This window comes from Tamandua tetradactyla, chromosome 9 (assembly GCF_023851605.1).
Source record: "Tamandua tetradactyla isolate mTamTet1 chromosome 9, mTamTet1.pri, whole genome shotgun sequence".
Lineage (NCBI taxonomy): Eukaryota > Metazoa > Chordata > Mammalia > Pilosa > Myrmecophagidae > Tamandua > Tamandua tetradactyla.
The window spans coordinates 14,755,148-14,780,323 of NC_135335.1; the positions used below are offsets into that span (position 1 = coordinate 14,755,148).

At 37.4% G+C, this 25,176-nt stretch overlaps 1 protein-coding gene across 2 annotated transcripts in view; it reads left to right on the forward strand.

Annotated features, from left to right (window-relative positions):
* The first annotated feature begins 11,197 nt into the window (after positions 1 to 11,197).
* LOC143646774 (membrane-spanning 4-domains subfamily A member 6A-like) overlaps positions 11,198 to 25,176 on the forward strand; it is a 21,609-nt gene continuing 7,630 nt past the window's right edge. The window contains exons 1-6 of one of the 2 annotated variants that reach the window (XM_077116114.1): positions 11,198 to 11,322; positions 15,070 to 15,232; positions 16,438 to 16,572; positions 18,503 to 18,559; positions 20,693 to 20,899; positions 22,787 to 22,888. In XM_077116114.1, the coding sequence (XP_076972229.1) occupies positions 15,083 to 15,232; positions 16,438 to 16,572; positions 18,503 to 18,559; positions 20,693 to 20,899; positions 22,787 to 22,888 (651 nt within the window). In that variant the 5' untranslated portion in view covers positions 11,198 to 11,322; positions 15,070 to 15,082. The remainder of the gene's footprint in view (positions 11,323 to 15,069; positions 15,233 to 16,437; positions 16,573 to 18,502; positions 18,560 to 20,692; positions 20,900 to 22,786; positions 22,889 to 25,176) is intronic. The other variant, XM_077116115.1, reaches the window with a different exon arrangement.

Here is a 25,176-nt window from a genome sequence, read left to right on the forward strand (position 1 = left end):
ATTTGTTTATATCCCTTGACTTTTCCTTATTACTTATATATTTCCTTACTACTTATACATGTCATCTGTTGTCTATGATGGAAGCATGTTTTTCTAGCCTATTTTTATTTTACATTTATTTTTGCTGACTTTTGCTGTAATATTATTTTTTTAATCTTAAAATAGAGATTTTTTATCATTTTCTTTATGATTTCTCATAATTTAATTGCTTGGGGAAGTTTTTCTCCTATCTTTACAATGTATTCTTTTGTATTTTCTAACTTGATTTTTAGTTTGGCCTTAGGCATTTATTTTTATTAATGTTGTGTAAAATAAATTAATGTATTTTACCATATGTATGTTCACATCACCCAACTAACATAAGGTACTAATATTTTACCGTACAATAAAGGCCTATTTGTCTATTCCTACTCCAAATTACAATCTTTTAATTACTTAAGTTAGGCCAATTCCTGGAGTTATCACTACATAATGGAATACGAATACAATTATTCAAGGAGGACAATAACTGGCAAAAATCCTCCAAAATCCTAATTCAGAATAAAAGCCAAGCTCATGCTAGGCCGGCTAAAGCTCTACATCAACTGATTTTTGTTATCTCTTGAACTTTGTAAAAGATCTCATACTCACATTTGCCAATATATTGTGTCCCACTGAAGCAGCAGCAGGCTTCACCTTGAAAGAAGAAATAGGGAAAGACTAAGCTGGTACTGCCCCAAAGTACCCCACAATCGCCTGTTGAGATTCTGAAGAGGCACTTAACATGTTGATCAGTCCTTAAGCATTTATTAAGAGAACATAGTACAGAGCACTGTAGCTATCTCACCGACAGAACAGTGAGACTGCTAAGATTTCACTCAAGTATGTTCGCACCCACGGCAACCACTCCTTAGATTATATAGGGCTAGGTAAAAAGTTGGCTGAATGCCTGAGGCTTGCATGTCAGTTTTAGAAAAACATCTGGGTATGTGCTCATTTCTCAAAGCATGCTGCGCTCCAGGGAGAGCAGCATTCAAAGTTATAGCAGAGAAAGCTCAGAGCTCAGCTTGATTCTAAGCAGTTCCAGGGAGAAATGCCTGAGTTGGGGGGTCAGGAAATGAATTATTTCATACATAGAGCTTTTCATGTTAATATTCATATAAGCCATTTAAAAGTAAAGCATCTTTAGTTGTAAAAAAGTTCATAGAAATATTCCACACTATTAGATCAAGATGTCATGATGCTAACTTTTAGAGAAGACTTGTCTGTATTTTACATTTCATTTCAAACTTTTTCTTCAATCTGATTTGTCTTCAGTGGCCTTGATAGATTTATTTCCTGATATCACCTATCATTAGGTGATTGGAATGCAAAACAGTAGGAAAAGGTACGTGAGAATTTGCATTCCTTTGTTCCATTTACAATAAAAATAAATATTCTTTAGATACATAATTAGAAGCCCCACGATGTACTAAATGTGTGAATTTGGCAAATTATTTAACATTATGGAATCTCAGTTTTCTCATCTATAAAATGAGGAGTATAATAGTACAATAGTACTTTACTCATTCTTATGAAGACTAAATGTGTTACTATTTGTAAATAATTTAGAATCGCATGTGACATATGGTAGGTGATATATAAAGATTTTTCAAACAATTAACATCAAAGCAAATAAAAAATCAAGTAAAATTGAAATATAAGAGAAGCTAACTTGATTAAGGTAACTCCTAATTGGCGCATATATGCCATCACTTTTAAATGGCATAAAAAGAAACAGATAACCGTTCTTGGGATTTTTAAATAATTAAAACCCTATTGAGTCATAAAGGGAGTCTCTACATCAAGGTTAAGGGTGAAGAAGCTGTGCTATACAGCATATTGGAAAATCTAATTAGCATAAGTCATGTTTTAGGAGACGAAGTTTATCAGATCATGTTATTCAATTTAATTCCTTAGTCACTTACGTCAAAACGATCCAAGATTCTGTAATAATGGTATGACTTTCCTACAGATTCGTCTTCCAGGGAGCCAATATGAGATATGCGAGATGAGATCCCAACCCTAGGACTAACTGCCCCCCTTAGGAGTGGTAATACACCCTTGCTATAGAGCAATGGATTCTTCTTTACGAAGACTTTTTCAGGTGTCTTCCTTGTATTACTTGGCAAGGCGTTGAGCCCTCTCTTACGTTGGGAATGACATGACAGAATCAGGCTTCTACATTCAGGTGAACGGGATAACTCTTCCACAAGTCATCAGCATTCATGTATATGGTATATATTGATATTTATTTAGGGAAAATTCCGTACCCGTGGGATGTGTACTGGGGAACCAGGATGGTTTTCAGTCTGGAACACAGCTCTTGATCATCTGCAGGGAATTTTAGCACAGAAGGAATCCTGTAAGGAACAAGATAAAAACCATTCACCATCTAATCAAGTGTACCCTCGTACAAGTGCATATAACCAGGCAATTAAAAAATAATACCAACAAAATCAACTGGCAATTTCCCATGTGGCCTACACAAAGAAACATTGAAAAGTTCTTTAAATGTATTTATGTTTATTATTCATCTTCATCATAAATGCAGTGATAGTCCCAAAGGATACTTTATCTAGTATTTGGAAATACAACTAATTTTAATATATTGATATTGTATCTTGTGGCCTTGATAAGTTTATTTCCTGATATCCACCTGATATAATTTTCTTTGAGGCCTGAAGACCTTCCTTTAACATTCATTGTAGTGCAACTCTCCTGGGACCAAATTTTCAGGGTTTTTTTTGTGTGTGTGTGTGTTTGTTTTTTGTGAATGCATCTTTATTTTACCCTGATTTTTGATGAATATTTTCCTTGGCAATGAATCCTAGGCTGAAAACTTTTGTCATCAAATGATGTCTTTTGATTATCTTCTTGTATAAATGCCCACTGAGAAGTCTATCTTTGTTTTTTCTTTTTAACGGCACTTTCTTTTCTTCTTTTACATTTTCTCTTTATCCTTCATTTTTAGCAATTTGATTATGAGGTATTTTGTCCTGGTTCTTATTTTGTTTATCAAGCTTAGAGTTAGTTGAGTCACTTGGATCTGTGGGTTTATATGTCTTATCAAATCTTGAAAATATCAATCATTTCTTCAAATAATTTATTAAGTTATCCAATGTCTGAAAAGCATTGTTTCATGTTTTTTTTTTCCAGTCTCCTAGTTGTATAGCAGTGGGAGAGGAAATCCATTTCCATTACAACTAGAAGCACTAAGCTTCAATTTTAGAAAGATGTCAATAAACATAGGCATTTGTATTTCTATTTCATTTTTCCAATTTTTAAAATTCATTTAAGGATGTCAACATATGTAACTCAAATCATTGTTTATCAGATCACTTAAAATCTCCAAGCATAAAATTCAAGTGGTACAATTTTCATATGCTGAATTCTTTAGACCCAACTTCACTTAGGTTTCATGAAAACCAGTTCATAAAAGATACTGGCAAATTCGTTTGTTATTTTATATTTAAATTAAGTTGTGATATATTCAAATGCCTTAATATTTTAATTTCCAGACAGTTTTAACTCATGCTCAAAGGTTTCCATATCATGTAATACAGAAACCATGAGACAAAGCTATACAAATATCAGTACAAACATTTAGATTATTGAATGATTACAGTAAGTCCCTCCTGTTGGCATTTAGAGTTGACTGCGTGATCAACTCAGAGAAGATGTTTAAAGCCACTTTCTTTGGTTTGCCTGTTGGATAGGGAAAAAGAAAATGCCACTAACTTTGAGATATGGTTTAGCTGACAACGCATTTGGCTTCCTTCTTGATTGTCTTTGGGATCAGTCACTTGATATTTACTCGCTGAGGTTTGGTGGGGTGGCTACGGCTCATATAATTCACAGGAACTTGGACATTTTGATCAACTCTGTGGAACTGATAATACTCCAAATAATTTTAATGACCAATATGTTCTTCAATTCAGGCAGAGGAAGCAGCTCTGAAAGCTCCTTGTAGTTGCACCTCTGTAATAAATTGATAGTAAAAAGATACCAATTTCAGCAAAAGATGCTATTACTCTCCAGTGAAAAGTTCATGGCAGCTTTTTCTAATCCTTCTCAGACAGCAGATACAGCTCACCAGATACAGTCTCCAGCTTGCTCCCGTGTCATGAAAGAATTCTTTCACCTTGTCTGGATAGGTCTGGACATAACAAGAGGAGTCTCAGTGATGGGTTTCAGACACCTCCCTGTGTCCTGAAGCCCAGCTATCACTTGGGGCAGTTTTGCCCCCTGCTACCAGCAATGGAGAGCTTCAACATTTCTTCATTACCTTTGATAATTGATTTCTATTTCTCAAATTGCTTTTTCCATCTAGTATTCCCTTCAAAATTTGACTGATATATGGTGGTGGAGAGTAGAGCAAATCTTTTGCTTTCAACTCTAGCTCTAAAGCCACTGAACTATGGGCATACACAAAGTCTCCAAGTGACCTAAATTACACACACACACACATGCACACATACGCATATTTCTGTTGTATGTATACACTTGTATACAAATATGTATTGATTTGTAAACCCATCATCCATGTACATGTATGTGTATATATATATATATATATTTTTTTTTTTTTTCTCTTAGGTTATGAAACTCTAGCCAGTCTGGCTGTGATAACAAAGTCCTTTCTTTACTGAAAAAGACTAGCTTTATCAAAACAAAATTATATATGAATTAGAAAAGTTAGTTACTTAGCACTTAATTACATTGGCTCCATGTCACTTTAATTCATTTTGAATTAAATTAATTTAAAGGTTGAATTTTGCTTATACATTTCTCATATGCATAAAATCCTCGTATTCGCCTCTTTTAATTGAATACTAACAGAAGTTGTATAAGGAATTTATTTTAGTTGACTTTATAAATGGAGGTTTCATGTTTCAAACATTCTTTTAATTTTTGCTGTCTGGAATATATCTGATCCAAGGTGAAAATAGGTACAAAGTCTTTGTTTGTAAATATTGTTTCTTCCTTATTCCCAATTAGATTGTTCAAATCAGAGTCTATTGTGTTCCCCAGTTTTGATATTTGAAAGAACTCAACAAAATCCACAAAGAAGACTTAAATAGGGTTTTTATTCAAAGGCAAGGGGTGTGATGCAGAGAGAGAAGGAGTGCATGCAAACGTTGGAAATCCTGGTGACATTACACGTGCAAGCTCCACATGGACCCATCCACAGACTTCTGAATCTCTAGCTTGAATTGCATAGATCTATGCAAAAAAGCTCTCAATTTCCCCTTAAGTATATAGGCCAGGCTTGTCAAACCAATTAGGCTAGCTGAAAACCATAAATAAAGAAACCAACCTTGAGATTGCCCAGGGAGTTTGGACTTAAAACAGCACGTCATAAATTCCACTGGTCTTGCTATTCAGAATATTAAAGAACACGTGCCAGACATCACGATACTTGATCCCTGGATGTTCAGAGTGTATCTCCTAAGAATAACATTCTTCTATATAACCTCAATATAGTTAATACATCCCCAAATTTATGACTATTATAATCCAATACAATTGTCCTTACAAATTTTTGTCAAATCATTTGGTTATGTTTCTTCAATAATTAAGACTCCATAGCAGTTTTCCACCTTTTTAATTTTGTTTTGTTTCTGTTTTTTTTTTTTTGTCTTATTCTTTTCATGACCCTAACATTTTTTTTTTTCAGAGTATGGGTCCATTGTTGTGCAGAAGTTCCCATATCCTGGACTTTTCCACTGTTTTCTCATGATCAGTTCATGTTAAGAGTACAACATGGGTGATGCTGTGTGCTTACCACGGTATCACATTTGGAAGCACATAAAGAGACAGTTATTTTGTTCCGTTATTGGTGATGCTTAATTTGATCACTTGATTGAGGCTATGTCAACCAGTTCTCTTCATCATAAAGGTTCCCATTCACCTTTGTCATTAAAAAGTATTCAGTAGGTCATGAAATTTGCTCTTACCAAACTTATATTTATAGTGGAGAAGCTAAGCCTACCTATAATAATGCCTAAGGGTAACTTCCAGAGAACCTCTTCTGTTGCTCAGATGTGTTCTCTGTCTCTTTTATTAACTCTGCAAATAAATCATTACCCTCCCCCCTGCATAGGACCTGATGTCCAGGGATGTAAGTCTCTGTAGCAATGTGGGACATGACTCCCAGGGATGAGCCTGGCCCTGGCACTGTGGGATCAACAATGCCTACATAACCAAAAGGGAGGAAAAAAATGTAACTGCATATACCAGTGGCAAAGATAACTTCAAGTAGAATCAAGAGGCTATTTGAGAGGTTACCCTTATGTAAGCTTCAGCTAGATATTGCTAATTGCCATGATATGCCAAGCCCAACCAACAATATTCCTGTAAACCCTAAAGTATACCCAGAGCTCTATCTAAGACTCAAGGAAAGTTTCACTCACTGGGTTCATTTCTCAGAAACCTAAAACCTCCAGATGGTTTCTAGGCCAGATAAGCCCTGAAACCCAGAGTTACCAGTCTCTCCAAGAACATCAACCAGTTGCATCCCCTTATCCCATAATGTCGATACCCCTTTTCAACATGAAGAACTTAGAATGATTATTGTCCAAACATCTCTAAAGATTGGGAGAAGGATCAAAGGAGAAGTAGGAGTTGTACCAGAGAAGATAGGATTTAACAAATGATTGTGACTACTGAACCATTATACTGATATTTCTTTTTAGTCTTAGAGCAGCTAGAAGGAAACACCTGAAATGGTGGATCTGTAACCCTTACCCTATTTTGGAATTTGTTTTAAAACTGCTTGGTTAAAATGTATTTGGAAATTATTGTTTTTTTGTATGTATATATTTCACAATAAAAGTGTTAAAAAATTAATAAAGAATCTGACAAAAACATTATAGGAAAAGAAAATTGTAGTCTATCTCATGAACAAAGATAAGAAATTCCACCATATGCCCTTCCAGATGAGAAGGGAACCCTGACCGTGTTCACCACGTGCCTTCTCAATTGAGAGAGAAACCCTGAATTGGCCTTCTTGAACCAAGGTATCTTTCCCTGGATGCCTTAGATTGGACATTTCTGTAGACTTGTTTTAATTGGGACATTTTCTTGGCCTTAGAACTGCAAACGAGCAACTTATTAAATTCCCCTTTAAAAGCCATTCTGTTTCTGGTATATTGCATTCAGGCAGCTAGCAAACCAGAACATGGAGTGAGGAGACGTTGAAGAGTTTAAGCAGAGAGATGGCATGATCAGATTTATGTTTTCAAAGATCACCCCAGCTACAGTGAATTACACTGGATGATGTCCACTGCCATAGGCAAACCTGCCTAGAGGTGGCAGCCTCGGGGAAAATATCAGTTCCCAAATATCTTCTGCCCCATTCAAGGTCTATCAGCAATATGAACTAAAGACTGGAATTGCTGATGAAGCTATGATTTAAATGCAGTAGTGTTCTGGCACTAAGCATCATGGTTTTATAAGCATCAATTATAAAGATAAAGTTCTTGTTTTGGTGCTTTATAACTGAAACACTGAAGCAGAATTAAACTTTAGTTTAAAATTATTTAATAACTTTAGTTTTTGACTTGACATCACTTCCTGATTTCCACAAACAAATCTGATAGAAATCTCTGGGCTAAAACTAGACAAATTTTTTGACATCTGAAGTAATTGAACTTGATACCAGATATTATTTCCTGTTCCCAATTCTAGCAATAATAGTTTTAGACACTCATTTAATGTGGATTTAAATAACACTAACTTAACTGCAAATGAACGATATAGTTTTATGAAGCTATCAAGTACCATCTCATTAAACTGGCATTAAAAGAATGCTCTCTGGCAAAGTTTTTTTGCAAAATATTAAGCCCAATTATCCTAAACTAGTAAACAAAGTCTTGAAATTATTAATACCATTTTGTAATTTTGGCATGACATGCTTATGTAAACAGGCATTCTGTGCAGTTATTAATCTTACTGAAACTAAATTACAGATGCAGATTAAATAAAGAACCTGAACTGGAAAAAAAAATAAGAAAATCCTACAGAAATAATCATGAAATATGTTTTAAGAAAGTAAGACATCGAAAACAAAGCTTGATTTTTCCCAGAAAATAAGGCTGTTTCAACATTTGAAAATCAAAACATTAATAGAATTATCTCAATCAATATGTTAATATTATTGAATTCATTAAAAGAATACAGGAGAAAGTCATAAAAAATAGTAATCAATAAGATGATATTTTAAGATCACGTGAATATTTGAGAAAATATTCTCAAACAAGATTTCATTGCATGGTTTTAGCGCCCATTCAATTTGCCATTTTACTCTCTATTCTCAGGATATTTTTCTGTAATATAGTCATATATATACAACTAGAATTTTACTATTCTAACCCCTTATAAAAGCACAATTCAGTAGTATCACTTACAGTCACAATTCTGTGCTACCATCACCAATATCCATTACCCCAATTTTAAGCAATAACTTCTTCCTGTCCCATCCCTGGGCCCTGGTAATTTATAATCTATTAAATTTTAGTATGATTTTCCAGTCCCTTTTCCACTGAATGACAGAAACTCTAACATCACAGCATTAATGGTCAGTTTCCTAGGAAGACATTGTTCGAGCAAATTCTTTTAGATGAATTGATCTTAATTACGCATCAATGTTTATTCTTCATTAATGAGGGAATTAGACTTGATCTTGTGTTGGTTTGATGTATGGCACAATTTAAACCAGCCATACATCCCAACATAAGGCAATGAATAGTGAAGCAGCCGGGGTGCTAAGTGTAGATACTGATTTATTCAGAGAATCATAAACCTTGTCAAAACCATAAAACTGGGTGGTGCCACAGTGGCTCAGTGGCAGAATTCTCGCCTGCCATGTCGGAGACCCAGGTTCAATTCCCAGAGCCTGCCCATGCAAAAAGAAAAAACAAAACAGAACAAAAAACCCATAAAACTGCTATCTCTTTACCCGTTGGCCCCAATTGAAAACTTGGACAGTGACATTTCAAAATACCTTCAGATATGAACCATTAAACCCAAATAACCAAATGGACCCTCTCAAGGGCTAGTTGTCCACGAATGCACTCTGAGCCAAAGAGAGACTTCGGGGCAAGAAGAAAGAAGCTTTATTGCAAAGGAGATTAGGAAACTCAGTCTCAAATTTGCCTCCCCAAGCCAAAGTGTAGGTTTTTATGAAAATCAAACAAAGGGAAATGGAGATAAGGATGTTAGGGATATTGGCGCATGGTGATTGGCTAGTAAATATAACTAGCAACTGCGGGTTAACTACTACCACTGGCTATTTAAACATTCAAATTAGGAATTGCAAACTAGCTACCACTGCTAGCTGGTCCTTTGTTGCTGCTCAAACATTGCAGGATTTGGTTAATAGACAGACCTCTGACTTTCTTTTGGGGTCTGGTGTTTCTTTTTTCCTGATGTTCCTGCTCACTTTGATTCCATTCACGGGTTTTTTTTATGTGCCGAGGTCACTTCACGTTCAGGGTCCTTCTTTCAGCGCAAGCTCAGCGAAGTGGCTCAGCCTGCTTATATGCTAAGAGGGGTTTTGCGGTTTTTACATGGGCAGTCCGGGAGTGGGAAGGGCTTCTCTCCTGGGTTAGTACGTGAAGAATGGCCGTTTCAGTCCCTTTCCCTAACAGGTGGTGTATGTGAGACACAATGTCAAACAATCCATCTGAGGCTATGAATTATATAGAGCCAATAAGGCATTGTTTTAGGAGAAGCAACTAATTAACACCCAAATACCCACAGAGCAAACCCAAAAGACTTAGCGGGGGTAGGGCCCTGTTTCCACCCGTGAATTTCTCCAATACCTAAAGATGAAATACGCTGTTTGAGCACGATCGTCCCCCACCCTCTTCTGGCTGTCACGCTTCCTTCTTCTACACCATGGGAAGAAACCTCATTGATGTTTGAGAAGTCTGGTGGCTTCAGCTTAAGCCGAACTTGAATCTTCCCTTCTCTGACTTCCCTGGTAGCTGGAGCAGGCTGCCAGGCAGTGTTTTCAACTACAGACTTCCTGTTGCCCAACAGTGAGTTATCCACAGGGTAGCTATAAATAAGACTGACATTTTTGCAAGACAATCTTTTTTTTCCCTCTTCCAGCCAAGAATTTAGGACTTTATTAGCATTTTCTTTAAGAGAAAGTATGCAGTAAGGGTGAGGGGATGGGTAGGGAGACCAAAGGAATGTGCATATAGAGGGAGGGAATGGAGGTATTTTCTAATAGCAGCTGGCTTTTGATTTCTAAAAGCCCCCAAAATAAGATCCCACAAAAGAGATGATCTGTTTTTTGGAAAAAATTTCAAGAAAAAAAAGTCCTGGTGCTTCTTCACTGTGAATTTCTGCAGGACATGCTGAAACCTTCCCATGTGCCCTGTCTGCAATCTCACCACTTCCCTTGAACTAATGCCCTATTTTTCAGGAATTGAAGATCTATTCTTGGAGAAAGAGATAGAGGAATATGGAAAGGATGAAGATAACTCCGGAGTGTGCAGAGATTAGGAAATGAGTAACCAAAGGCTCTTTCAGAGGCTGAGAAACTGGAAAAAGAAAAAAAAAATATGTATATATATATATATATATATATATATATATATATATATACACACATATATATAAAACAAAATAGAAAAAGAAGAGTTTTTCTTAAATATTCTGTTATCACTATTATTAGCTATGTATTAGTGAATGTTCCTTGAAACCATTATAGCTATTACTATTTTTATCGCTATTGCTAGCTTATTCTTTATTATTATTTATCAATATCACTATTACTGTTGGAAGGTATTTATTATTGAATGCTTCTTAGAATCAGTACAGGTCTTTTGTAGACACTTTCTCTAATCTTTATAACAACTTTCCTGTCTCAGTATTCTTAACCTATTTTAACAGATTAAGACATTGAGGCCCTAAGAAGAACCAGAGTTTGATAACACAAAGCTAGTAAGTGTTTGGATGGTAATACACACAGAACTGAGTGACTCCCGTATTCTCTCAACTGTTCATTGGTTTTTGTGTGTGTGTGTGTGTGTGGTATTTTTGAAGACACTAGGAGTTTAGAAAAAAAGGAAGTGTGGACATATTTCACAAATCTGCAGTCTGAAAGTCTTGCACACATCACATCCTGTGTAATCGTAAATGCTGGGCTAAGGACAGGGTGGGTGGAGTGTTTCAGAATATGAAGACAACTAGGAAATTCTGGTAAGGCTGTAGGAAAACCCAGAGCTAAAACCTTTCAGAAGCTTCTGAGAGTTCAGTTGGAAGCAACGGACTGGTCCACAGGGAAAGGTAGGCAATGCTGCAAGACTTTTCTCTGTCCACCACTCCCTTGTGTGACCCCTTCGGAGCGGTTGCCTTGAGGCGCTGTGTAAGAGCAGTTAAGCAACACTAGAGGCTTTTGGAAATAGAATGGGTAGGGAGAAGGAAAATCTGATTTTAACTCTGCTGTTTCCTAACTGCATGATCTTGGTAAATTACTTACCCAAGGTTACATCCTTATTGGGAACAAAGTGCTTGAATCTTCAGATGTTGTCAGGCCATGATGAAAACAGTGAAGTCCATGGGTTAAGAATGGTGCATTGAAAAGGAATCCAAGCTGACTCGGTGGCTAATGCCATAGGAAACTTTGCTTCTCAAGGCTAACAATGGCATCATTACTCCATCCTCAGACTTAAATTTTGAGTCTCAAGCTTCTCTTATACCACTCTGTGCTGCTGCTTCCCTACAGTGAATACAATCAGACAGGATCTGCCGTTATCAGTGGGGACCAGGGTGGGATAGAAAGAGGTAGCATGATCTAGGGGGTTGCTCAAAGGCTTGGGTCTCAGAGATGGCTGGCATCCAACCCTGGCTCTACACCTTGCCAGTTGTGTGAACTTGGCTTAGTGATTCTCATAATTGCAAATGTTTCTCAAGCATTAGCTCTATTTCATACATGGAAGTGAGTTGGGAATGATTTCTATTCATAACTTAGACTTTCTGATTCTGAGTTTCCTTAACCATTACATGATCCTAATAACTAACTAATTAGCTAACTAACTAATATGCAGTGATCTTGAAAGGGTTGCAGCATTATAGGAAAATGTCTAGTAAAAAAAGTTAATAAAAATATTTAGGATTAATGCTGACAACTATTATTACTAAACCAAAACAACTGGGCAGCATTAAATAGTCTGGAGTTGTATAGAAGAACAGAAGGTTAACGAGCAGAAATTTGATCACATCTCATGATATAGTGAAGCAGGTTGAAGATGAAATTCACTGAGTATATGGCAGTGACGGAAAGGGAGATTGCCACATGTTGTACCAAAAGCAAGTACCGTGTGAATGCTAGCCTCTGAATATTGAGAGCTCTCAAGATTCATGCTGCTGCATAACTGTGATGTGTTTATTATCTATGATAATATTATACATATTAGTTGTTATTATTGTGGCTTTGATTCCAGACCACTGCAATAAAGCAAATATCACAATAAAGAGAGTCATATGAGTTTTTTTGTTTCCCAGTGCACGTAGAAGTTATGTTTCCTGTATACTGCAGTCTAGTAAGCGTGTGATAGCATTATAGCTGAAAAACAATACACATAGCTTAATTCAAAATACTTTATTGCTAAAGAATGCCAACCATCATCCAAGCCTTCAGATAGTCATACTATTTTCGCTGGTAGAGGGTCTTGCCCCAGTGTTGATGGCTGTTGACTGGTCAGGGTGGTGTTGTTGAAGTTTGGAATGGCTGTGGGAAATTTTTAAAATAAGACAATGAAGTTTGCCACAATGACTCTTCCTTTCATGATAGATTTCTCTGTAGCATGTGATGCTGTTTGATAGCATTTTACTCAAGTTTGAACTTCTTTTAAAACAGAAGTCAGTCCTCTCACACCTTGCCACTGCTTTATTAAGTTTATGGAATATTCTAAGTATTTTGTTGCCAATTCAACAGTGTTCACAGAATCTTCACCAAGAGTAGTTTCCATCTCAAGAAACCACTTTCTTTACTCATCTGAAAGAAGCAACTCCTCATCCGTTCAAGTTTTATTACGAGATTGCAGCAATTCAGTCACATCTTCAGGCTCCACTTTTATTCTAATTCTCTTGCCATTTCCATTACATATGAAGTTATTTTTTTTTCACTGAAGTCTTGAACCCCTTCAAAGTAATTCATGAGAGTTGGAATCAACTTCTTACAAACTCCTGTGAATGCTGTAATTTTGACCTCCCATGAATCACACATAATCTTGATGTCATCTAGAATGGTTAATCTCTTCCAGAAGGTTTACAATTTACTTTTCTGAGAGCCATCAGAAGAATCACTATCTATGTCAACTATAGCCCTTCAAAATGTAGTTCTTAAATAATAAGACTTGAAAGTTGAAATTACTCCTTGATCCATGGGCTGAAAAATGAATGTTGTGTTAGCAGGCTTGAAAACAACATGAATCTCATAGTGTGTTTCCATGAGAATTCTTGGCCAGTCAGGTGCATTGTTAAGAAGCAGCCCTATTTTGAAAGGGATTTTTTCTGAGCAGCAGTTCTCTATAGTGGACTTAAAATAGTCAATAGACCCTGTTGTAAACAGATGTGCTGTCTTCCAGGCTTTGTTGTTTCATTTATAGAGCATAGGCAGAATAGATTTAGCTTCATTCTTAAGGGCCATAGCAATTTTAAGTTTTGCTGAGCATTGACTCAACTTAACACCACCAGCTGCATTAGACCCTGACAAGAAAGTCAGCCTGTCCTTTGATGCTTTCAAGCCAGGCTTTGACTTCTCCTCTGTAGCTGTGAAAGTCTTAGATGGCATCTTCTTCCAATATAAGATGGTTTCATCTACATTGAAAATCTCTTGTTTGGTAAAACCACATTCATCAGTTGTTTTATGGATAACTTGTGCAGCTTCTCCATCAGCACTTGCTGTTTCTCCTTGTATATTTATGTTATGGACTTTTTTCCTTAATTCTTATGAACGAACCTCCGCTAGTTTCAGACTTTTCTTCTGGGGCCTCCTCATTTCTCTAAGTCTTCATAGCATTGAAGAGAATTGGGGCCCTGCTTTGGATTAGGTTTTGGCTTAAGGAAATGTGGCTAATTTGATCTATCCAGCCTTTAAAACTTTCTCCTCAGCAATAAGCCTGTTTCTTTTGCTTGTCATTTGTATGTTTACTGGAGTAGCATTTTAAATTTCTTTCAAGAACTTTTCCTTTGCATTCACAACTTGGCTGTTAGGCTTAGCTAGCTTTTGGTCTATCTTGGGTTTTGACATGCTTCCTCACTAAGCTTAATCATTTCTAGCTTTTGACTTAAAGTGAGACTCAGGTAACTCTTTCGATGGAACACTTAGGGGTCATTGTAGAGTTATTCATTGACCTAATTTCAATATTGTTGTGTCTCACGGAATAGTGAACTCTGAGGAGAGAGCGAGAGTGAGAGCGAGAGTGAGAGGAGAGAGAGAGAGAGAGAAAGAGAGAGAGAGAGATGGGGGAATGGCTGGTCAATGGAGCAGTCAGCACACACACATTTATTCATTGTTTGCCATCTTATTTGGGCACGGTTTATGGTGACCCAAAACAAATTACAACAGTCACATCAAAGATCACTGAGCAGAGATCACCATAAAGATATAACAATAATAATAATAATAAGTTTGAAATATTGTGAGAATTATCAAAATGTGAAACTGAGACACAAAGTGAGTATATGCTGTTGGAAAAATGGCACTGCTAGACTTGCTCAATGCATGGTTGCCACAAACCTTCAAATGATAAGAAACACAATATCTGCGAGGCACCATAAAGCAAAGAACAATCAAATCAGGTATTCCTATAATGAATGGGCTCTCCCAAATATTACAGAAAAATCCTCAAGAAACTGGGGATTCGAGGTTTCCACTGTTCTGTACCCCTAGTTTCCTTCCCTAGAGCACAGGTCATCACTGAACTAATGGGAACATACTGGATTACAGTTTGGGGAGGCCAGAACCTGGGAGCTGTATACTTTGTGAGCTCAATGAGATAGTCAAGCTTCATTTATTTTCTCTTCTAGCACTGGCAGCACCATGATGACTTTACAATCCATGCCCAATGAGACCATTGTGGTCCTTACATCAAATGACATCAAGTTCCCCCAAGCAGAGAAACCCAAACCCACTGACCAGATACAGGATAGCCTGAAGAAACATCTAAAGGCAGAGGTCAAAGTTCTTGCAGTAAGTCCAATTCAGAACGGGCTAGAGTTTGGGGTGACCAAAGGGAAGAGACTATATATGTTTCAAGCCTGGAGATTCATTGATATGGACACTTAGGTTTGCCTGTTTGCACCATTCCCAGCCCTTTTCCACATAAGGTAATATTAAAAATGTTCTTTCCCTTATCCTGAATATGAGCCGTTGAGTTTTTATTCTTGCTTTTGTACTTTTGCCACATAGTAATTCTCTAATGCACTTTTATAAAAATGATAGTGATACATAGTTCCATGCTTTTATATACACTTTTCTGTGTGTTCACCAATAGCATGCTTCATAATCTGTTCTGATTTTTTGATGGGTTTCCCTCACTGAAAATTGTAGGGAAAACCAACTTCCTCCACATTTTTTCTTTCCCCTTTTCAGAACACTGATGATATTTGTCTTTTGTTTCCTTCACCTATGATTTATGAAAGAACCTTTTCTTAAGTGAGTGAAGAAAGGAAGGGGACAGGGGGCACATCTAGGACTGGAAGACAAAAATAAAACTCTGGTTCCTGGAATTGCCTCTATTCTTTTATGATCTGAGATGTGGCACTAGGTTTGACCAGGCTGCAGAACCTGGTGGTACTGATTACTTTTCCTCACCTATGCCATAATGTGTGTTGCCATATGACATAAGGTATAGAAATAAGCTTGATAAATGTTAGTAGAGCTTTGAATCTCTGAGTTGGCAGTCAGGGGGAGAAACTGCCCCTCCTATGATAGAGATTGAGGTTCCTCAGCAAAAAGTACAAGGGCTAAGGAGGCCAAGGAGATGGCCAGAGGGCCAGGTTTCATGTTCAGAAGGGACTGGGGTTGTGTGAGAAGAGTCCTCCATACTGCCAGTTCTCAAGAGAACATGAAGTTAAAGGAGGAACTGAAAGCTACTAACAATGAGACTCAGAGAGCCCAGTGCCCCTCATGAGCTGACAAGGTCATGAGAGGCAGAGATGCCTAAATCCTTGATGAGCATTTGCTATATGGCCAGAGATAATGGTGTTCTTTGATGGAATAGCATTCCCTCCAAAATGTCTTTGCAGAATTCTCACTACAGAGCTTTTATAGTGCCATCATCCTTGCTAGGATCTTGTAGAGGGTGATAATATATGGGCACCAAGGGAGAGGTGAAGTGCCCCTGTCCTTACAAATACTGATTTAATGCTCAATCTTCCTTCCTCTTTCAACAGACTATCCAGATCATGTGCGGAGGGATGGTTTTGAGCTTGGGGCTCATGTTGGCATCTGCTCCCTTTTCTCGGAATTTCACCCCAGTGTTTTCCATCCTGTTGAAGGCTGTGTATCCCTTTGTGGGATCTTTGTGTGTGAGTAGATTCCATAGGACAGGATGGGATGGATGGGGGAGGATGATGCTCATAGCTTAGACTATTCACATGTCATCTTGCTATGCTTCTCTCTGTCAGGAGCAAACAGTCAATGGGTAGAATTGTGCTCCTGGGTATGTAGCCCAGGGGAGGATTGAATAAGGTATGCATGGGGGTGGGTGGGTGGAGGATGCAAGTATGTCTGATTTGAGATCTATTTCTTGGCTGCCTCCAACGATCACTTATTTTAAAGATTATCTTACTTTTCATCTTACCATCTTAAGCTATAATGAGGATAGTGGCTTCTCTCCAGATTTAGGCAAAATAATCCATGAAGCTGAAGAGTGTTGGGAAAAATCTTTCTTCATGGTAAAATGAGTTCCAATGAAAATCACACACACTAGCAGAGAACCATGTTTATGTTTGTGGGAATCATGGATGAAGGAAAACTTTCAACTCTGAGCATTTTGAAAATGCTTTTTTGCAGAGTTAATGGCATTCAGGGAAGGTTGAGCAGATATCTATGCTTTAGTGATGACCTGGAAATTCCTCTGAAACAGTGAGACATTTAGGGTGTGAAAGAAGGGGACATAGTGGGGTTTTTATTATGGGAGCCTCTTTCTTCTGAATTACTGCGGGTCTTTCTTGCAGTTGAGCCTCGCTTTCATAGTTTTTCAATGGAGCATCTCACAAATCACTATTTTTTGTCTTTCTTAAACTTGTTTCTTTACCTGATGCCTCTATAAGGCCATGTTTTACTCTATATGGTCTAGTTTTCCTCTTTTATATGAATTAAATGCACCACTCTATTTAGATTCCAGCAGCTATACTTCAATATCTTTTTTCCTTTCAAAAATCTCATCAAGTAGACCACATTACACTTAGGAGTTGTGTCACCTTAGGCTCTTATAGACTGTTTCTCATACTTGTCCTTGATGACAAAACAAGTTTGGGATAGTTCTGAAGAACACTGGCCAGGTTTTTTTTATAGAATGTCCTTCAATTTGGGTTTGTCTAATGTTTTCCTCATTTTTAGTTTAGCGTGATGGGTTTGGAGTGGAAGACTATTGAGTTGAAGTTCTAATCTCATCAATTCACATCAGGGGTACATACTATCAAACTGATTTGTCAGTGATGAAGGTAACCTTGATCACATGGCCAAGGTAGTGTTTGATAGGTTTTCCCACTATAAAGTTACTTACCTTCTTCCTCTTTCCATACTCTATTAGTCATTACATTCAACCCACAAATGGAGACATATCAAGTCCATTTTCTTTTAGGATACAGCATTTATTTTTGCAGACCTAAATTACTTAATGCTGGGACCCCTGGAAACACAGCTTTTTTTTTCTCATTATTTTGTCCCATTTTCCCATTGTCAAGGTATTTCCTGTTCCTTAGTTGCCCCAAAACTAATACTCCAGAGAGGAGTAGTAATTCCTTTGGTTTTCTGAGCACAGTCTTAAAAGCTTTCTATCATCCAGTCTTACGCTTCCTTCTATTCTCAATTATCAGCTGATTATGCCATGCAGAGCCACCAACTTAAAACTATTTTTCTGTCTGCCCATACTTGTAAGCTGTTCCTATTGTTTTCTTTTTCCATACCATGGCTTTCATGTCCTTCTCTAGATAACTCCTCGCTATAAAACTTGATTTTCTCCTTTGAGAAAAACCCTTTTTCCTGGCTTTTAAGGTCTCATTTTGTTTATTGGAATGGACTCCTGCTCATATCAGCTTTCTTACCATGCTGTTCTAAATGCTACATGAGCATGAGGGAAATATCAATATTTATAAGTGGGTTTAAATTGTTGTTCCTCAGTCTGCTAGGTGCTTTATTCCTGGGAGTTTTACATAAACATGATGGTCCTGAGATCATAGTTACACTTGTACATAGAAATTCACCTGAACATTTTTTCTGTTTTCTGAGTAGTTCATCATCTCTGGATCTCTATCAATCATCACAGAGAAAAAGTCTACAAAACCTTTGGTGAGTATGGAATCATAGCCCTCAATTCAAAGGAGTCAAATGAAACTTAGAGCGCACACTTCAATCTCTCTATTTTGCAGTGTTGCAAACTGAACTGCAGAGCAGCTATACGGCAGAGTTAGGGGCCATGCCCGTATATTCCCTATTCCTGCTCAGAGCACATTACACCAACCACTGCATCTTAAATCACAGCTTGCATTTAGCACCTTGTTTTATACCTTAGAAGACTGCCCAGGAATCTATTCTAGAAAATTCTTCCCCTTAATGAAGCCCTTTTGGTAGTAACTGGTCTTTGAATTTAGTTATTCATGATGAAGAAGCTGACAGTGTTATAAAGAGGTGTGATCTATTTGTTGTGTGTTCACCATTTAAGCCCATGTGTCAGACACTATCTCCCATTCTTCCATCTGTCTGAGCCAAACGTTAATTCTTCTATTGGGTTGGGGTGGGGGGAACACTTGAGTCCTGGAAGTTGTCCCTAGTTATTTCTTCTTACATAGAAAAAGGATTTACCAGCCCTTTACTCTTTCCAGGGAAAACTAGAATTAGGAGAAGCCAGAAGCGAAAGTCTGGGTTATTGTGAGAAGCTGTTCTAGTCTGTAAAGGTTTGCTAAGTCTTCCTTCAGCCTTATACCCCTCAAGTGTTGTATGTTGGGGACCATGTCATGTAATGCAGTAGCACAGAAATTCAATTTGGAAGCCCTTGCTACAAAAATTTCCTGAAGAAGTTAGAGGGAGTGCTCAGGCCAATGCCAATATCTCTCTTTCTTTCATCAAAATTTAAGAGCTTTAACTGCTCAGTCCCTAAAAGAAGGGTGCCTGGATGGAATTAGGCATTACTCTAATTAATGGCTGTTTACTATCCCCTGAAGCTCACAAAACTAACTATAGTTTTCAGAATTGCCCTTGCTTGATTCACTTCTGTGAGTTGGGATAGGAGTGAAGCTACTTCTGAGATCAGTTTATATTCCCCTCATTTCTTCAGTGTAGCAATGAAGCACAGAATGGGAAATGAGACTGAGGAACTGAGTACTTATGGAAACTGAAGGAGTCAGAGGCAAAGTACTGGGACCTCAGTTTCCTGACATCCAGTCCAGAACTCTTTCTTCTACCTCCTTCTGCCACTCATACATTACACCCTGTCTACTGAGTTCAGGACTCTTCTTAGTGCTATCCAGATGTGGCCTGGGACGTGGCCAACAACATGCCTGTCCACACTTCAGGGCCACTTGAAACTAAGAACCATGGTCCCATATTCATCTCTGAGTGTGCATACCTTCATGGAGGGACAGTGGGCTATTTTGGTTTGCTAAAGCTGTCATGATGCAATATAGCAGAAATGGATTGACTTTACAAAATGGATTTATTAGATTACAAATTAACACTTTGAAAGCAATGAAAATATCCAAATTAAGGCTTCAACAAGAGGATACCTTCACCCAACAAAGGCTGATCATGTCTGGGATTTCCCTATCACATGAGAAGGCACATGATAACTACTGGTCCTTCTCTCCTGGATTGGTTTCAAAATGGTTCTCTCAGCTCCTGTGGGTCCATCCCACAATTGGGTGGGTCACATCTCCATGGAAACAAACTAATCAAAAAATTCCACCCAACAATAGGTCTTCCCTCACAAAACTGGATTAAAGGAACAGGGCTTTTCTGGAATACATAACAGTTTCAAACCAGCACATGTTCCAAGCATGAATGGCTTCACTTTGTGCCTTTATGGCACTATTGCTTCCAGGTGGATTTCCTGAGTGTGTCGGTGGAAAGAGAAATTGCAGCTGGTCCACTGACAACTTTGGTCATGCTCTCTCGGGGACTTTGCAGGCATAGCCTCATCTGCCTCTGCTAGTCATCCAGGGTAAAGAATTTTGAACAGCAACATTCTCTACCATCCAAATAAAGTGTTGCCTAGGGGGAACATTTCTTTGACTCATTCTCTTGGCTGAAATTTATTTTCTAATTTGAGAGACTTTCCTGGGCACTAGGGATGCACACAGAAATAAATGATCAATCCTAGAATTCCTGAGGGAGACAGAAAAGGAAATGAATTATTGTAATGTACTGTCAATGATAGAGACATCTGTTGTTCTTGAGGAGTGATATTTATTTGGCATTTCTCTTCAGGTTCAGTCCAGCCTGGTCGCAAACATTCTGAGTTCTTTATTTGCTGTAGAGGGACTCATTCTCCTTTCTGTCAACCTGGCTGCTTTGGGTCCTGCCACACAGCAGTGTGAATTGGAACAAAAGAATGTATCAACTCAACATGATTTTTATCACTATCATAATGACTATGTTACCAGGGAGTGCTCCTTGGCCAATGGCGGTTTGGTTGTAAGTATTTTTAGATAGAATACTCAATCTTATAAGGTTTCTGAAAGTCTTGACTTCTTGATATTCCTTATTTTGAAACCTTCTGTGTTCTTTCTGGTTTTGGCATCTGGAGGGATGTCAGGGCCATATAAAAGAAAGGGGACTACCTGGCTGAGATGAAGGGGCGAGGTTGTGGCGATACATAACCGTAGGGCAGAATTGAAGAGTAAATGTCAAGTAAAATGGATGATGAAAAAACTAAAACTTGTTGCTTGTAGAGTTTCTTAGTAATCAAGATGAGTTTATTATGAAGGTCTTAAACTGCGAGTCTATCACACCAAAAACCTTGGTACAAGAAGTAGTGGAATCAGAAGGCAAAGAAAGCAGAAAGAGCCAGGAGAACGGGACATGCCATCTAGGAAATCATGTGCGTGTATGTGTGTTTTAGGATGTTAACTTTACCAGAGAAGAGTCAGGTCTGGCACTGAGTAGGAAATGCAGGGTTTGGAAGTGTGGGTGGGTCCTCCTTCAGTGATGGCCGTGATGGGTAAGATTAATCAGGAGAAAAGTCTCCATCTTTGTTGTTTGCTTGTTAGAGGGAGATGGAGAAAGCCCACTGATAATAATAGGATGAGAACGCTTTCTTACTGAGTGCAAGCAATCAACAGAGTTTAGCTAACAAGGAAACATCTTAAGCTGGAGCATTAAGAAACACATGTATGGTCAGCAATACATGGAGAGAAAAACACACAAGCAAGATAAGAATAAAAAGGCTGTGGGGAACTTAGTTTCCTGCAATTATAAAAGTGAGATAGTCAAGGACACAGTTGGAGAATAGTAAGATAGAAAGGTCTAGGTTCAGTTCATGCCTGCCCATCCCTCTTTATGGAGCTGGTCCCAGCTGTTTCTCCCCAGGTTAAGGATAGTATGATGAGAAAAAAATACATGTAAATGAATGTAATAGTAATTGGTATAAGGCAACACTTGGCAGAGCCAACTTTACCACAGTATAAGATCTGGAGGAGAGTTGGGGGAGAGGTATAGTGTAGTGGATAAAATATTAATGTATGATAGGATAATTTTATATTATAAATAGCAGGATTTTATTTTTTTATTTTATATGGTTGTTAGGACAATTTTTAGGTAAGGCAGACAAGTTGTATCTCTTCTTTGTTTATAAATAAACTAGAGGCGAGAACAGTCAGGCTGCCACCCTTGTTCTAGTGGGTGGTGAATTCTGCATGAAGGAAGAAAAAAATAGAACTTATCCTCTTGGTTTAGTGCCTTTTATGAGTTATTTGGGGTTTTTGGCAATTTTGGCAGTTTGCTAACTTGACTGCTCTTAGGTCATAAAGGTCAATGAAACCCATCAAAAGAGATTAGATAAATAGAAGGGGTGTTAATACCCAAATTCACAAAGGGATTAAACAATCATCAGACCCTCACAAATCTCTGAGAAAAAAATATTATGTACTATTGACAAATAAGGAAACAGAAGCTAGAGAGGAAAAGAGACTTGCCCATGTTCCACACAGCTATGAAGTGGTAGAGATGAGGCTTAGACTGAAAGCTGTTGGCTTCTCATTCCTGGGAGTTACACCGCTCTGCTCTTTCACTGAGTGAATGATATAATAAGAATGACTGAGAGACCTAAGACATAATAAATATATAAAGTAGGTTAGTTTATTTAGTCACTCTTCATCCCACTTCCTTCCTTTCAGGGGAACAAATGAGTAAAGGAATTGAAACAATATCTAGGGTTGGCATAGTATTTTTCTCTTCGGAGTTGTGTTCTAAGTTCACTTCATGATGGTTGGGGCAATCTTCATCTCTGAAGTCACCTCCCAACAAGGAATGAACGTTTGGGTTTTCTTAAGCACCATTGATCTTTACTTGCCTGGATTTCAGGGACTGCTGTCTGTGATGCTGATTTGCACAGTGCTGGAATTCTGCCTGGCTTTGCTTGCTATTGTGCTCTGGTGGAAACAGGGTCACTCTAACTTTCCTTGGGTGAGTATGCTGGCTGGCCTCATTGAATCTCTCAGATTCTTTGTTCTGTTGAGCTATGCCACCAACAGCGGCAGAAGGAATGATCAGCTGCTGGTGATTAAGTGATGGAAGGCAATTGATAAGGAAAGCAGATGTCATTGAGCAGCTGATCAGCTAAGGATTCATGGCATGTGAAGATCATTGGACCCGAGAAATCATCTGGTTCAGTCTTCCCATTTGGCAAATGAATTAGGCTATGGGAAAATGAAATTATTTTCACAGAATTATGCCGTGAATTTGTGTCTGTGTCCAGGTCACTGGAACTTGGTTTGCCTACCTTCCAGTCTGGAATACTTTATGCCATAGCCTGAGTCTTTTTAACAGTCTTGACTTGGGGAAGGACATTTAGTACATGTGACTGGATTCAGTATGTGTCCTTTACTCTAGTTTTCCCTTGCTGTAATCTTAAAATGCTTTTTACTAAGAACAAAGAGAAGGGGTGTCAATACCCAAGTTTACAAAGGGATTGTACAGTCCAAAACTTCATCAGACCCTTGCAAATGTCTGAGAAGGAATTGTTGAATAAAATTCCATGAGACAAGGGAGGAGGGCTGGGGAAATACATGAAATCAGAAAGAAAGATAGATGTTAAAGATCGAGATGGTATAATCTAGGAATTCCTAGAGTGTATAATAATAGTGAAATGTATTATGTACAAATTTTAAAAATGTTTTGGTATGAGGAAGAACAAAGGAATGTCATTATTGCAGGGTGCTGAAAATAGATGATAATTAATACTTTAAAATGTCACCTTATGTGTGAGACTAAAGCAAAAAATGTGTATTTGTTACAAAATTTAGATTTTGACTAGAGCACTTCCTAATATAACTCATGTAGATAGTTTGATTGAATGTCATAAGTACTTGGAATCTCAGGTAGGACATGAGATTTTGTTGGTTTGTCCAGAGTGATCCCCCGATGAATCCCAGAGTGATTTGATCAGTGACTGGAAAAGTATTTGCAAGCCCCCTTCGGGAATGGTGAGAGTGGGGAGAAATTCAACTTCACCAAGTTGAATTCTTTTTTTTTTTTTTTTTTTTTTTTTTTTGGTTATAAAGGTATATATTTATTTAGAATGATAAACATGACTAATTAAAATATATAAAGCTGAAAAATACCACAAATGTCATAAAATCCAGAAAAATTATATTTTTACTAATTGCTTGATGTATTTCTGTAATATTTTCCGTATTTTTGACTGCATGTTTTTGCATCACTTCTAAGTATAATAATATTTTTGTAGTGGATTTTGTGACTAGAATAGATCAGTTTCTCCATTAATATAGTTATTAGATTTTTTTTCTTTAGTCTAAAATTTAAGCCTTCTTGCATGGCTTTCTCACTGTATTTTATAGTAACTGCAGGTATGTTTTTATGTAAATGAGGGCCACCAGCAAAAGAAAGGTTGGCATACTTCCTTTACCTTCTCTGAATGCACCTCTCTGGATCCAGCCAATTGTTAGCCCACTTGACAGTACATTTCCAAACCACAGAAAAAGCAGGTGCTTCTCCCTGCAGCATCTATTTTTTTTTTCCTTTTTTTTTTTTTTATTAATTAAAAAAAGAATTAACAAAACAATTAGAAATCATTCCAATCTACATGTACAATCAGTAATTCTTAATAACATCACATAGTTGCATATTCATCATTTCTTAGTACATTTGCATCGATTTAGAAAAAGAAATAAAAAGACAACAGAATAAGAATTAAAACAATAATAGAAAGAAAAAAAACAAAAAAAACAAAAACAAAAAACCTATACCTCACATGCAGCTTCATTCAGTGTTTTAACATAATTGCATTACAATTGGGTAGTATTGTGCTGTCCATTTCTGAGTTTTTATATCCAGTCCCGTTGTACAGTCTGTATCCCTTCATCTCCAATTATCCCTTCTCTTTTTTTTTTTTTTTAATTAACGGAAAAAAAGAAATTAACCCAACATTTAGAGATCATACCATTCTACACATGCAATCATTAATTCTTAACATCATCACATAGATGCATGATCATCATTTCTTAGTACATTTGCATTGGTTTAGAAGAACTAGCAACATAACCGAAAAAGATATAGAATGTTAATATAGAGAAAAAAATAAAAGTAATAATAGTAAAATCAAAACAAAACAAAACAAAACAAAACAAAAACCTATAGCTCAGATGCAGCTTCATTCAGTGTTTTAACATGATTACTTTACAATTAGGTATTATTGTGCTGTCCATTTTTGAGTTTTTGTATCTAGTCCTGTT